Source organism: Ictalurus punctatus, chromosome 16 (genome assembly GCF_001660625.3).
Source record: "Ictalurus punctatus breed USDA103 chromosome 16, Coco_2.0, whole genome shotgun sequence".
Lineage (NCBI taxonomy): Eukaryota > Metazoa > Chordata > Actinopteri > Siluriformes > Ictaluridae > Ictalurus > Ictalurus punctatus.
In genome coordinates this window covers 438,372-452,500 of record NC_030431.2, presented here as the reverse complement: position 1 = coordinate 452,500, position 14,129 = coordinate 438,372, and the positions used below count along the sequence as shown (strand labels likewise).

General features: G+C 40.3%; 1 protein-coding gene across 2 annotated transcripts in view; it reads left to right on the top strand.

Annotated features, from left to right (window-relative positions):
• The window catches only part of cntnap3 (contactin associated protein family member 3), a 116,286-nt gene that overhangs the window by 51,290 nt on the left and 50,867 nt on the right, over nucleotides 1-14,129 (top strand). For both annotated transcript variants that reach the window (XM_017488340.3, XM_017488339.3), the window contains exons 6-9: nucleotides 9,071-9,231; nucleotides 9,577-9,714; nucleotides 11,114-11,375; nucleotides 11,534-11,677. In XM_017488340.3, the coding sequence (XP_017343829.1) occupies nucleotides 9,071-9,231; nucleotides 9,577-9,714; nucleotides 11,114-11,375; nucleotides 11,534-11,677 (705 nt within the window). The remainder of the gene's footprint in view (nucleotides 1-9,070; nucleotides 9,232-9,576; nucleotides 9,715-11,113; nucleotides 11,376-11,533; nucleotides 11,678-14,129) is intronic.

Here is a 14,129-nt window from a genome sequence, read left to right as displayed (position 1 = left end):
CTTATTCTCGTTGGCCTTAAACGGCTTTGTCATTGTATCCTTGACAACGCACCATCCAAATAAAACTTCCCATCATTCACTATTTGTAGAAATAGACTGAGAATCTGTGCTGGAATGGTAATAAAACACTCTGAAGATGATGCTTGATAATTATTTTAGGCTATTATCTTTCTTTTTTTTCTCCAACCACCATGGAATAACAGCTTGATAGACTAATGCCAAAAGACCAAACAAAAAATCCCAACATAGCAGAAGGGAGCTAATTAATTTACCAAACATAAAGCAGAAAAAAAAAATCACTAATGCTTTCCAACTAGCTTTCCATGAGCATATAAAACCCATAAACCAAATTAAATGGCACCCACCCTTGTATTTCCAATTTGTATTAGTGGAGAGACAGAGGTGAAAACAAGTCGTACAGTATGAAATGCTTTCCCCCGTTTTTTAAAGCCTTTTGTGATCCTGATGTGAAACTGGAGCATTTGAAAAGCCTCAGCTTTTCAATTATCACCTCTCTGGAGAGATGAATATGAATATATAATAATGGCAGCTTTGAATCGGTTCATGTGTGAATGGTAAATGATAGCTTTGAGTTCAAAGCAGGAACTTTCAAAGATATAATTCATAATACTTATACTTGCTATTTAATTCTTTGAAGCAAATCATTTGGGCCACATTTACACTTGCAGTTCTCTGTAAATTGGAAGACGGATTGTTCCTGTAAACTTCTGAATTCATTCTGCTGCTACCATCATGAGTTCATCATCAATAAAGATCAGTGAGAATGTTCCAGAAGCAGACATGCGAGCCCAAGCCATGACGCTACCTCCACCATGTTTCACAGATGAGCTCGTATGTTCTGGATCGTGAGCAGATCCTTTCTTTCTCCACACTTTGGCCTTTCCATCACTTTGGTAGAGGTTCATCTTGGTTATCATCTCATCTCTATATTTATTTTCCAATTTGCAAATTTTCCCTCTTTTCTCTGCTTCAATATTGCTTGCTTTTCTCCCACAGACAGCTCTCTGGTCTTCATGTTGGTTTATCATTTTTAACAACAAATGCAGTCTTCATACCCAAAACCCAGGGCTTAAACCAAGAATAGATTGTTTAAACGATCAATTTAACAGAGAACACCTGGTAATCGGAAGGCGCCATGTTCTAAGTTCTTTAACACATCTAGATGAAATATCAGCAAATGAAGGCTGAAACTGTGATCTATCGTCTCATATTCTTCTTTTAAAATGTCTTCAGTGTACATCAAAAACAACAGAATTGGCCGTGATGTTCCAGTTCTCTCAGAGGGCATTGTATTTCCCTATAACAGCACACCCCAAATGTTTTATTCCTCATTTCTGCGTGTTCATCCTGATCGTTTTGATCTCCGCTCTCCCTGTATGGTTCGGCTTCTACATGCAGTAGAACTGAGCAGATATTTTAGATGACACTACTGATTCTGACTTTTCCTTTTGAGAAGGAAGCAACAGAAAAACCACTTAATCTGTAGCTCAGAGGCGACGGTTCCTCTTTCCTCCAGCCGTTCTCCTTTGTTCCTCACATGCACACAGGCCTGCTGGGAAACTGTTAAAGACAATGAGATTGGATGTTCATGGCAGCACCATTCTCTTATGGGGGGGGGGGGGGGGGGGGGGGGCAGTCTGAAGTGGGGTTTTTTTGCTCCACTAAACAGCAACAAAGCCAAATGTGATGTGTGTCAAAAACTCCAGTGGATAGTGCAGCAATGTGCTGCAAATGTGGTGAAACACATGACAATTGTTCTTCAAAATAAAAAAGTTAGCAGCGTATGCAAGTTGGCTGTTATGCTGCAAAAGGAATTATTATGGTGTAAAACAAGGAATTTTTAAAATGGAATTAGATTCTGTATAATAATAACTTGGTGTGGGTTTTGTTGTTGTTGTTGTTGTTTTATTTCTCTATTGTTATTTCCTGAACACGGCGACCTCCTACCATCTCCTACATGATCTCCTACCATCATTCACCACATTTACAAGCTGAGCTTCTTCACATTTACACACTTTCTTTGCAACTGCCTCAGAGTTTTACTGATGATATTCACGGCAGAAGACGAGTTTAAAAAGAGGCTTTCACAGACATTCGCTTTTATTCGGGTGGTATTTGTTTCACTTCGGGACCTGCCGTAATTGGACTGATTACTGATTTGAGCCCAGTTTCCCAAACGCATCATAAAGATCATTTAAACCGTTAGAGTGAGAGAAAGAGAGAGAGAGCGTGCTCATGTGATGCTCATTCAAACATTTAATGATGCTCTTTATCCTGTCAGGAAGTCAGGAAATTCAGCCGAGAACCGTTGTTTGATCCAGTGTGAATCAGTAATGTGCCAGGATTTTGCAGTGTGAAAGTAATAATATTGTCTCAAATTACTTTCTAACTAAGTATTTTGTTCAAACTCAGAGCTTTATCAACAATAGCAGCAGATCAATGGCTAAATGGCTAAACCTCGAGTGTCCCATGTTGTTATTAATGCTGTATGATCTGCATTTTTCTGATTATTGGGATAAATATCCAATCCTAGACTGATTGTTTTAATTTCATTTGGTTAAATTTCACTTTATCGCATCCATATTGGCCAATCAGATTCCTCCGAAAGCGGATTCAATCAGAATCCTCTACAGGCTGCTCCTGTTTTTGGGGTTGCCCCAGCGGACCACCTGTCCGCATACTGATTCTGGTGCAAGTTTTACGCTAGATGCTGCTGCTGATGCAACCCTCCCCATTTTCCAGGCTTGGGACCGGTACTGAGAGTGCAACCCTCCAGTGGTTTGGGTTGGTTCCCTGACTGGGTGATGAGCGCGCCGTATGCTAGCGACTAGCCCACCAGGAAACATAGAATGTAGATTTCTTACAAATGAATAACAATACTAAAAAAAGTTGAATGAAACTTAAACACCAGTTTTTATGCTGCTTTCAAGTCCTGAAGGAAATTACAAGCTGAACGCACACGAGCACCAATACGATGTCGTAATTACAGAACTCATGGTGAGCACCAGTATTTTAATTTGACGTCTACCGGGGACAGTGAGATTAAAGTGACATGCTAATTGTAAACTTTTTGTCGTCGAAAATACAAACAAACATAAAAACAAACCAAGCTTTCTCGTGCCGTCCAACTTTTCCACACACCGTAAATCCCTCCTCCGAACTCGTACGTACGAAGACTTAACATTCGAGCTCTTATCATTCGATCACTTTGACCGCTACGTTATTTCATTTGGACGTAGAATGAATTTCCAGCAGAATTCCACTTCCCGTATAGCTTCGTCAATATTTACGCGGGGAAAGTTCCCTGTATTCAGAGTTTACGCAGCTGTTTATCGGAGTGTTCCGATTATTAAAACTATCTACATTGGGGTTTCCAGTTGGGTTTTTTTTTTTTTGCTTGAGTAGAAGCGTCAGAGGCGGGGTTTGTAAATAGCGTCTACACATGCAAGCACTCGAAAAAAAATAAAACAACAACAATAGAAGATGTGGAATGAAGAAGGAAATAGTTTTTTTTTCATGTCAGATGTGATACAATGGAACATAAAAGCAAGAGAACACAAAAAAAATGGTGCTTTGTCATTTTAACTTCCATCTACACCACATAAAGGGCGATGACACGGGCTAAGACTTTTTGAATTTGTATCGAATAAAATAAAGCAGAATCGTGTTGGTAGAACACTTTCCCATGCCTCACTGGTAGCTGTACACAAGTAAGCAATAATGTCGCCTTATATTTTGGCATAAACTCTCAAACACAAAGCAAATTTCTTGCTAATCTGAAGAGAAGTGAGATGGTAAATAGTTTTATTTATTTATTTTTAATTTCATCTTTTCCTTGATGTTTTTTTTATTTTTTACTTTTTTATTATTCTCACTTTTACAAGTTTCCATGTGTTCCCTTTGGAGGGAATTAAAAAGTAATGACTGTTTTTAACAATGTGCCTGTAAAACAGCTCCAAAGGAATAAATAAATATTTATGTAGACTTTCAGGTGTTCCTTAATCAACCTTTCAAAGGCTGCAGAGGATCCCTGTGGGTTTCATTAGTATTTACTCATCCTGGCGAACGCGGATTGGGAAATGATCCGGTGTGGCATTTTGGGCATCTTGTTGCTTGCTATTCCTTATTTACGAAAGACAAGTAGGAGGAAGGAGCAGCGATCTCGCCTTACTCCATCACACGTTTTCAAACACTTATTTTTATCTTTTATCCTCAGTGTGCATTCTTCCCAGCTGGATTTTTATGAATACTACATGTCTCGTGTAAATGTTCCTGTGAACGAGTTATGAATAAATGAATTCGGGTCGAGCTTGATAAATGAGGCTTGTTGTATTTAAATTAGTGACACAGAAATCACCCCATCAGTCAAACTAATCTTTACTAAAAAGTTATCAAGAAAGCACATGGGGAAGAAAGCGCAAACCCTTAAAGTAGGGAATATGGATTTATACCATGGCACGGTGGAATTTGGGACATGTAGTGAAGCATGGTGGTGGCAGCATCGTCTTGCGGGAGTTCTTCTCCATGGCAGGAACAGGGGAGACTGGTCAGGATTGAGGAAAGGATGAATGCAGCCAAATCTCAGCAGGTCCGTGAAGAATACTCAGGCAACGGTTCACCTTTCAGCACGATGACCCCAACTACACAGCACAGACAATGCTGGAGGGGCTACAAGACAAGTCTCTGAATATCCTCTGAATGTTGCTCAACCAACGCTCAGACTTGAACTTTATAGAACATCTGTGGAAAGACCTGAAGATTGCAGTTCTTCAAATCTAACTGAGCTTGAGAGAATCTTCCAGGAAGAATGGGAGAAACTGCGCAAATCCAGATGTGCAAAGCTGTAGAGATTTACCCAAGTAGCTGTCACTGTTCCCAAGGGAGCTTCTACAAAGTACTGAGTAAAGCGTTTCTTTTTTGGATTTTAATAAATTAGCACCAAAAATGTATTTTTTTCTAAAACCGTGTTCAGTGTTTGTCAGTATGGATTATTGAGTGTAGACTAATAACCATACATTTAATCCATTTTTAAATGAAGTCTATAACACAATAAAGTATGCAAAACCTAAGACGATCCGAACACATTTAGAATACTAGCATACACTGAAATATCACTAACACTCACTATGGCATACCCAATACCTGGAAAACAAAACACCAGAAAATAACGAGATGAGAACATTTTCTCTTCAGTCAGAACTACAAGCTAAGTTCTGGTTCTCAGGAAACAGATCCATATGACTTGGCAGAAAACAGTGCATCCGTGCTTCTTGTGCAGAGTAAGCTACCTTATTTCTGCACCTAAAAAAGTGCAAGATTAATCGTTCCAAATCACCGACACACCAGTGAACCACTGAGCGAACAGTTTAGTAATGGATGCCAGCAAAGCAGCAATTTCACAAGTCATCAAACTGTGAGAATGCGATCGTACGAGCAAGTGTGGCTAAACACAGCCAAGTAGTTTACTCTCCTACCTGTCTAATTCTTACTTTTAAAAAACAAACGCATCCCTGTTTACAAAACTGTAGCAACTTTAGCCCCAAGTCTGTGCCAGTATGATTTAAATGGCTTTCCAATAGCCTACTAGACAGAATAAATAAGGTCTGATAGTACGATGGGCGCCTACTGTTTTGTGAATACTGAGAATTCGGACATGCTACTCCTTTGGCGTACTGCGTATAGTCTACGATGTAGTAGTGTAGTAGGGCTGCTCGGATGCACCCAGGGACCCAAGTTGAAAAGGTGTCAGTATTTATCCAGGGAAAGTTCTTCGTATTCAGAGTCGCAGGTGCTTGAGTTGATTTTCCGTACAACGCAATCAGATCATTGAAATGACTTGCATGTCATCTGAGGTAGAGTTTTACAGTTGAGCGCGAGTGTGGTTAAACTGACCGTGCTGATATTCAGTAAAACCGCATGATTGCTTTTATCCAATCATTTTATAAATAAGAAATTAATACCGAGAAACTGATATTTCGCACACAACACGGGCAAGTCATTTGTTTATGTTTGCGCTGCCAACAGAAACTCACTTTATAGCCTGTCGGCTAGCCGGCTAGCTAGCTCACAAGGGTTTGTACATTCCCGTTAAAGGTGCATCCGGTGAAATGAGCTTCCCTCCTTCCTTTTCATCTTCATCTGACGAGCCTTCGTGTTGTAAGTCAGATGTTATATTCGTTTGCCCTGTCCACCGATGATGTCACTAACGCTACTGTAGAAACCGTGTCAGAATTGGAATTTTACCTGGCGAACTAAACAAGCCGTGTGATGAGCATTATACTAAATATAAGCATCCAGACTAAACATCTAGATAAACATCCACCTTTAAGCATAAGCACTTACCTTATGTAAGCCTGAAAAAAAATAACCCCAGGGGATAGAAAATGCTGACTGAAGAAGTACTTTGTTCTTTTGCAGCCAAATAAACATCTAATAGGAGTGTAGTTTATTAACGATACGGTACATTACTGTATTAATAGTTCTCGCTGTGTTCATTACATTAATCACTGAAAATCACTGTGTTCATGTAATAATACGGTTTACGTCTTCATTATCCAGCAGCTTCTAAAATAGCACTTGATCCAGCTGCACAGGTTTCAAAACATATTTGGGGGGGGGGGGGGGGGTTATGGCTAATTGATCATGCTTCTCAGTATGATTAAAATTCATTAAATAATGCAAGTGTTTTTGTTAATTCCATGTACTCTTCTATTAAGAAGGATAAGCTGACCAAGTGCTAGTGTGCTATACTTACAGCTCACTTTATGTAGGTTTTGTTCATAATTTTATCCATAAACTATTCAGACCTCGAGATAAGCAATGTCTTTGACAATTAAGATGCCGTGTCCTACGCTGTGCTCAGTGTGAACTTTAAAGGGACGATGCTAATGGTTAATTAATAGTGTCATAGTGGCAAAGTTTTATTTATTTATTTATTTTTTTTGGGGGGGGGGGGGTTGTTTTTTTTGGGGGGGTTGTATTTACAATTTTAGTATGAACTCCTCATGCTTAACACAGCTCTGTATACAGTACAACCCGTTCTGCATTTCATTCCCCAAACCTATATACTGTAGTTGTAGCCGACTCTCTCCATCCATAACTTAGCATGGCTGAATGCACTTGGAGCAGAGGGCTAGCTGCCTTATTGTGTACACATGAGCTAACAGATGCCTGTGATTGGCTAATGCTGCTGTGATTGACATGCCACCCTTCCCTTCCAGCAGACCACTCCAGTTTCTATGAGACTCCTGGTTATTGTTGGCTGCCAGGATCGGGATTCGCATGTGGATTTGAATTCCACATTCTCTATTCAGCAGAAATTGAACAATAAAAAGTCCAACACGAGCGTTTCTTACAAGGGATACATAAATACCACCAGATTATTTTGGGAATGAGTCCATGAATAATTGGAGTCGTAGTAGCATTAGGCTGCTTGACTTCATAATTTTGCTAAATAATTGATGCATGTGGAGGGCCAATGCAATCTGAACCACATGACTGGCTGTGCGCGGTAATAACTGAATGCCGTCCTTCCGTTCCGTAGCAATATGCTGGTTAGTGAAAATTTAATACAGATGCCATTGGCGGTGTGGTTCAGAATTGAGCCATGCTTTGAGGAAATCTGCTGGCTGAAACCGTGTGTTAGTCGGGGAGGAAGAGAGTTTATGAGTTTCAGTCATTTGGCCTTCATGTATCATTGATCACTGCTGATTCCTTGCCTGGTGCAGGTTGGTCATTATTATGGAGTTACTTTCTGATTTGTTGTGTTGTACTTTCTGCTTTGAAGAAATCACCGCTCACTGTTTTTGGCTCCACATTGTAGTATTTGTAGTTTTCATATTGTAATCCCGGAACAAAGCAACACGACATGATAAACGAACAAGGGCTCATTCATCAAGGGGGAAAGCGTTGTTCTTTCATCTCAAGCCAGTCTTCTTAAGATCCTGATATATTGGGGAAATGGCTAAACTTAAGTTCCTAAAATGGTTCAAATATATCCCAATATCAAACCATGTCTTTCAACCATATATCAAGTACCACAGTACGCTCTGAGAATAAAAACAAAACAACACTGTAGAGCACAGATTAACATTTAAAGGTTAACTAGCCAAAGACTCCATGATGATATTGCATTATTGTAATGATAATGAGTCTTCAGTTGTCACACCGCAGTGAAATTCTTTTCTTTGCATACCCCAGCATGTTATGAGGTTGTGGTCAGAGTGCAGGGTCGGGCATGAGACAGCGCCCCCTGGAGCAGAGAGGGTTAAGGGCCTTGCTCAAGGGTCCAAAAGTGGCAGCTTGGCAGCGCTGGGGCTCGAACCCCCGACCTTCTGATCAGTAACCAGAGCCTTAACCGCCAAACCGACACTGCCCCCAAGGGTTAACATAGCTGTATTTGCTCGTGCTGGGAAATATTCAGTCTGTACAGGATTTCACAGTTGTTTCTGCGATCAAAAATGCTTGGATTTGCTGCGGCTTTTTAAAAATTTTGCGATGTAACTTGCAGAGTTTTTTATGCTTTTTTTGCCGGAAAACTGCTGGAATTTTCAAAATCGCAGTTGCGCAAAATTGCCTTGCACGGTCTTTCACAGTGATGTTTGTTGGATGACTTTTTATCTGGACTCATGTTCGACGCACATGAATCGAAGAGCTTTGGCTGAATGTGCGTTGTGATGACGTCACATGACGAGATTTGGGCATCTTGGTAATTGTGAAAAATCGCAAGCTCCTGCAAATGTAGCGGAGTTTCCTCGATTTTGTGTTCACCTCTGCGATCGCGAAATCCTGGAGGGACTGGATATTAACATGATGATGTCACGAGGCATCCTTTAGCTATGCTAAATGAGAATTGATGATGAATATCAACGATATGATAATTATTAATTGCTTGTTTTTCAGTGTATCAGTGAAATCTCACTTCTTTATGTCTGTTCTCAGTTCTGCTCTCTGCATTACTACATCTCTCTTTAGATCTAAAAGTATTAACAGTACTGTTTTTTTGTTTGTTTGTTTGTTTGTTTGTTTGTTTGTTTGTTTGTTTTTGCAGGCAATTTTAACACTGCGGTGTCACTAGGCAGCCTGCTGGATGACCAACACTGGCATCGCATTAGCATCGAGCGACTCAGAGGACATGTCAACTTCACCGTGGACAAAAGCACGCAGCAGCTCCAACTCCCCGAACACCAGAGTCACTTTGAGGTTAACGAGGTGCGCCTCCAGCAACCGGTCTCAAGCTTCTAACACTCTCACACACAGCCTCGTTCTTGCTGTTATGCTCTCGTTCTGAGGCGAAGACATGAACAATAGCGTAAATTGATCCGAGTTGATGGACGTGTGTGATTTCATCAGCGGCTCAGTTACAGCCACAGCACGCGTGGTTTTTTAAGAAGCTCAAAAACATCAGCTTTAATTCATTATATATCTTCTTGATGTGAAATGACATCAAGCTGTAATATACTCTTCATGGTCTCTTAACCAATCTATCTTTCTGTAAACGTGCATGTTTAGAGGGAGCATGGGCAATTTGACATCAGACTATCATTCTTTCACAAGATCAGTTTCGGTGGCGTTTCAGCTGACGGGACTCAGAGAGAAAACTCCAGGAGGAACTTCCACGGCTGTCTGGAGAACGTGCAGTACAACGGCGTTAATGTGATCGACCTGGCTAAAAAGAAACAGCTCACCGTAGTGGTAAGTAGTGACTGAACACTGATTACATTCTCTGTGCATTAAAGGTGCAGTTAGTGACTCTGAAGATGACACTTGAAAAAAAATATATATATATATATATATATCTCGTAATATTTTTGAATATTACTTACTTTTGAAGCTACTGTATTTCGGCTTTGAAAAACGTGGAAAACGTGATGTGGACCACCAACGTACAACCAATCCGGCCAAGGAGCTGTCAATCATCTCCTCTTTTTGAGGTGTCCTAACATAAATGTTTTGGGGGCGTGGCATTAGACAGTTGTTTTTTTTTGACGGACAGTGATTTTACTTTCACCAAAATCGTAAACTAATCTAAACTGTTCAAAGGTTATATAGGACGGAAAATAAAGTCCTCAGGGATTCGGTCTCAAAGATAAACTAGAAAAACCTTGCAATGATTTGTTTACTCCTTGACCTTGCCTGATATTCCTGTACACGGGCGGCTGTGGCTCAGGTGGTAGAGCGGGTTGTCCACCAATCGTAGGGTTCGATTCCCGGCCCACGTGTCTCCACATGCCGAAGTGTCCTTGGTCAAGACACTGAAAAGACACCCAAGCTGCTCCTGATGGAAAGTTGGCGTCTTGCATGGCAGCTCTGCTCCCATTGGTGTGTGTGTGTGTGTGTGTGTGTGTGTGTGTGTGAATGGGAATCAGTGTAAAGCATTTTTGTAGAACCGCTAAGGTTAAATTAAAAAGCCCACTGTATTATATTTCATTGTTTGTTTGTTTTTTATAAACACCTTTACACTATTTGTAATAGTAAAAACAAATAAAAAGTGCTGCATGATTTTTGCACTTTTTCAGCATGCAAATATCTAATAACTGGGCCAGCCGGGACGTCTACTGTAAATCCAGTCCTAGCTAACAGATATATCCGTTTATGTTCGGCTTTTATTTCAACCGATTCGTTCCTTATGCTTGCTGTAGGTTCTTAATGACCCGCTTTGATTATCCACCCGGTTCATTCATTTAACTGAGATATGATTTGGTTTGTCAAATGAAATGAGGCCTCTTTTTTTTTTCTTTTTTTTTTTACTGTAATGAATGAATGTATTTAACAATTGTCTATTGACTAACACAGAGGATGCTTACATTACTCACTGCTTGTTTTTTCTGCTACATTTATTCACTGGGGAATTAGAGATTAAGCCAATTATAAATCCTTTTAATCATGGATTTATTCAGGCTCATGGTGGGGTGGGGGTGGGGTTTGGAGGGGTTTTACTGATGCATAATTTAAGAGGCAAACATCATAATTCACCTCCTGAGTACTTAAGTTTGGAAATTGTATTTGCATGAATAACGACTTCTAATCTGGCGTGAATTATAAATACAAGACGATTTTGTTTCTCACTTTGCGTGCTTCTTTTTAATCTCAGGGAAACCTCACGTTCGCCTGTTTGGAGGCCGTCGACGTGCCGGTGACGTTCGCCAACTCGGAGAGTTTCCTTCAACTGCCGTATACGTCGACACGTGACATCATGTCAGTCGGATTACAGTTCCGAACCTGGAACAAGGCGGGCCTGCTGATGACCTTTGACCTCCAGCACCAAGTGGGAACACTATGGGTTTACCTGAGTGAGGCGAGGGCGAGGATGCAGGTCCACAAGGCTGGCAGGGTTTTAACGGACATCACAGCAGGTATTAGCAGAGGTCGTTATTTACAGGATATACATTGTAACTTGAAGTGTAGTTTATTACTGCAATACTGTGAGCTTAAGCAGTCTTAACAGTCTAGTACTTAGTGGTTAGTTTACATTACATTACACCGATAATTACAGGGGTGCACACTGTTACAGGGTCAGCGCTGAACGATGGCCAGTGGCACTCTGTGGATTTGAGTGTCCGCCGAGGGCGTCTGATCCTGGCAGTGGACAAATCGGACATGTCCACCATCACCACATCCTTCCCTGTCGGTCCAGCGAACCAGATCTTTTTCGGAGGCGAGTCAATCCAACATTCATTGCTTTTTTCTAGACCACTGGTTCGCAAAGTGGGGTCCAGGGACCTCGAGGGGTCAGTGAAGCATATACAGGAGGTCTGTGACGGTTTGATATCGTTTCAGTGGTGGAAATCACAAATCAGTGTTATCAAAGTTATTAGAGTTATTGCGTTCTGATTAGAGGTGCACCGATACAAAATTTGCCAGCCGATACGGTAAGCGATTATCGGAGTGATATCGGCCGATACCGATAACTGACACGGATAGTTCTGCGTTTTATCCCTTCTTTTAAATGAATAATAATTCATTCCACACTTCTGAAAGAAACTCAAAAACTTTATTCTCTCCATTTCAGCAAGTTGTTTGACAGTAACTGGCCTCATAAACACAAAACACATGACTCTAATTAACGTTAACACATGAACTCAATTCTGAAGATTAAAGTAAGATTATGAACTTATTGAATGTTATTCATTCTTATCAACATTGACTGAATTCTAAAAACCCTCCTGTTAGGCTCTCATTCACTCTCCACACACACAAGCGTTTCTGCTTCATCACTGACATCAAACTGGTCATATATGATATACACTTTTTTATATATTAACATTAACTGGATATGAAATATACTAATCTACAAATATGTTTTTCTGTGCAATATATACTTTATTGTCAACTCCTCTTCATTTAAATCTTTCACCGGTGTACCGGCCCTTTAATTCAGGGCGAACAGCGCCGCAAAAAAAACAAAATTGTCCCGACGCCGAAACTCCCGCTTCACTGCTGCAGCGCCCGGTGTAAAATTCATCAGTGCAGAGATCACACACTGCAGTTTTGTCATCATTCCACACAAGACACATCTTCTTTACACACAGCACCACATCCATGTGTTTTCTTTATCTGTCGATACATCGGTGCGTGTCTAGCTCTTATAGATATTAGGTCTATATGACTGGTCACAGTGAATGCGTTTAACCCAAGTCTCAATAACTCAAAAATAAGTAGACTATAAATAATGTCCACACGGACGTATCGTGATATATTGGTGGAAGGTTGAGGAATACAAAAGCTCTAGGTTTTCAATCAGTACCCAGAATAGTATTGTACGTGTTTAAATAATGAGCCTAATGTTTGAATAAACCATGCTTGAAGGGGTTTGTGCAAATTTCTAAAGACTGCTCTTGACCTCCAAAAATGACCTGCATTTAAGCAGAACGATCGGATAAAGCACGTTTTATTCGTTTATCCAACAGTTGTGGACATGCATACTGCAGCAGGCCTTTACATGTGCAAGGGGAAAAAACCCTGGACAGTTTTACATGTCTCACTCTCACAGGACAAACCCGAGCAAGACTACAGACTACCTGTGAAAAACTAAAATGTAAGGAGACATCTTAGCTGTGCCTCAACTGCATTCATGTTTGTTTCTCTGACGGATGTTCTCCTGACCTTTGGTGGACGGATTCCTCTAGCCAGAGTCTCTGTCGTGCCATTTCCTTTCCAGTTTCCAATAATGCTTTTAATGGGATGTTCGAAGTTTACGATGTTTTACAACAAAACTATGATTAATACTTGATACAGAACTTTGTCCTGGACTTGTTTTGATAGCTTCGTAGTTTTCATGATGCTGCATGTTTAGGTATGTTCTCTAACAAAGTTTGTCTTCCAGGAACAGGTACAGTTAGGTCTATAAATATTTGGACAGTGGCACAATTGTCGTAATTTCGTCTGTGTACACCACCACGATGGAAAAAAATAAATATTGCATTTACTGTTTAGGAATTACGAAACATTATTACATTTTCACAGGCGCAAAAGTAATTAGACAAACTAATATAATCATAAATATTAGAATTCTGTTTAATGCTTGGATTGTGACACTTCCACTGCACACAAGTCGACTCCATTCAACTACATATGAGATTTCTGACTTCTGGCAACTGGACTAAACTTGCACCTGAACTGGTTTAGTGGTTTCACACCAACAGGGGTGAATACTTACGCAATCGTAGCTTTGACTTTTTTCTTTTCTTTTTCTTTTTTCATGGCACACAATCCCAGTTCAGTCCATTTCAGTTCCAGGCTGTGACACTACAAAATATGGAAAAGTTCAAGGGGGAGTGAATACTTATGCAAGGCACTGTATTATAAGGGACTTGTATGACATATGTTCCATATAAACAGATTTAAAAACATGTATAATTGTCGATATGGTGAAGTTTTCTTTGAAGAGGCATTTAATTAGTGTTTGTGGGAGGAGTCTCGAGACTCAGCGAGAAAGAGGAGAGGAAGGAATTTGTTTGTTTTGCAGATTTTCCACAACATGAAACATAATTAGACCTAGATTTTAAAAAACACAAAGCATGTTCTCCTCGTGCTTCAGGGGTTTCCTCCGCGTACTCCGGTTTCCTCCCCAGTCTGAAGACATGCGCTGTAGGTTGATTGGCATTTTC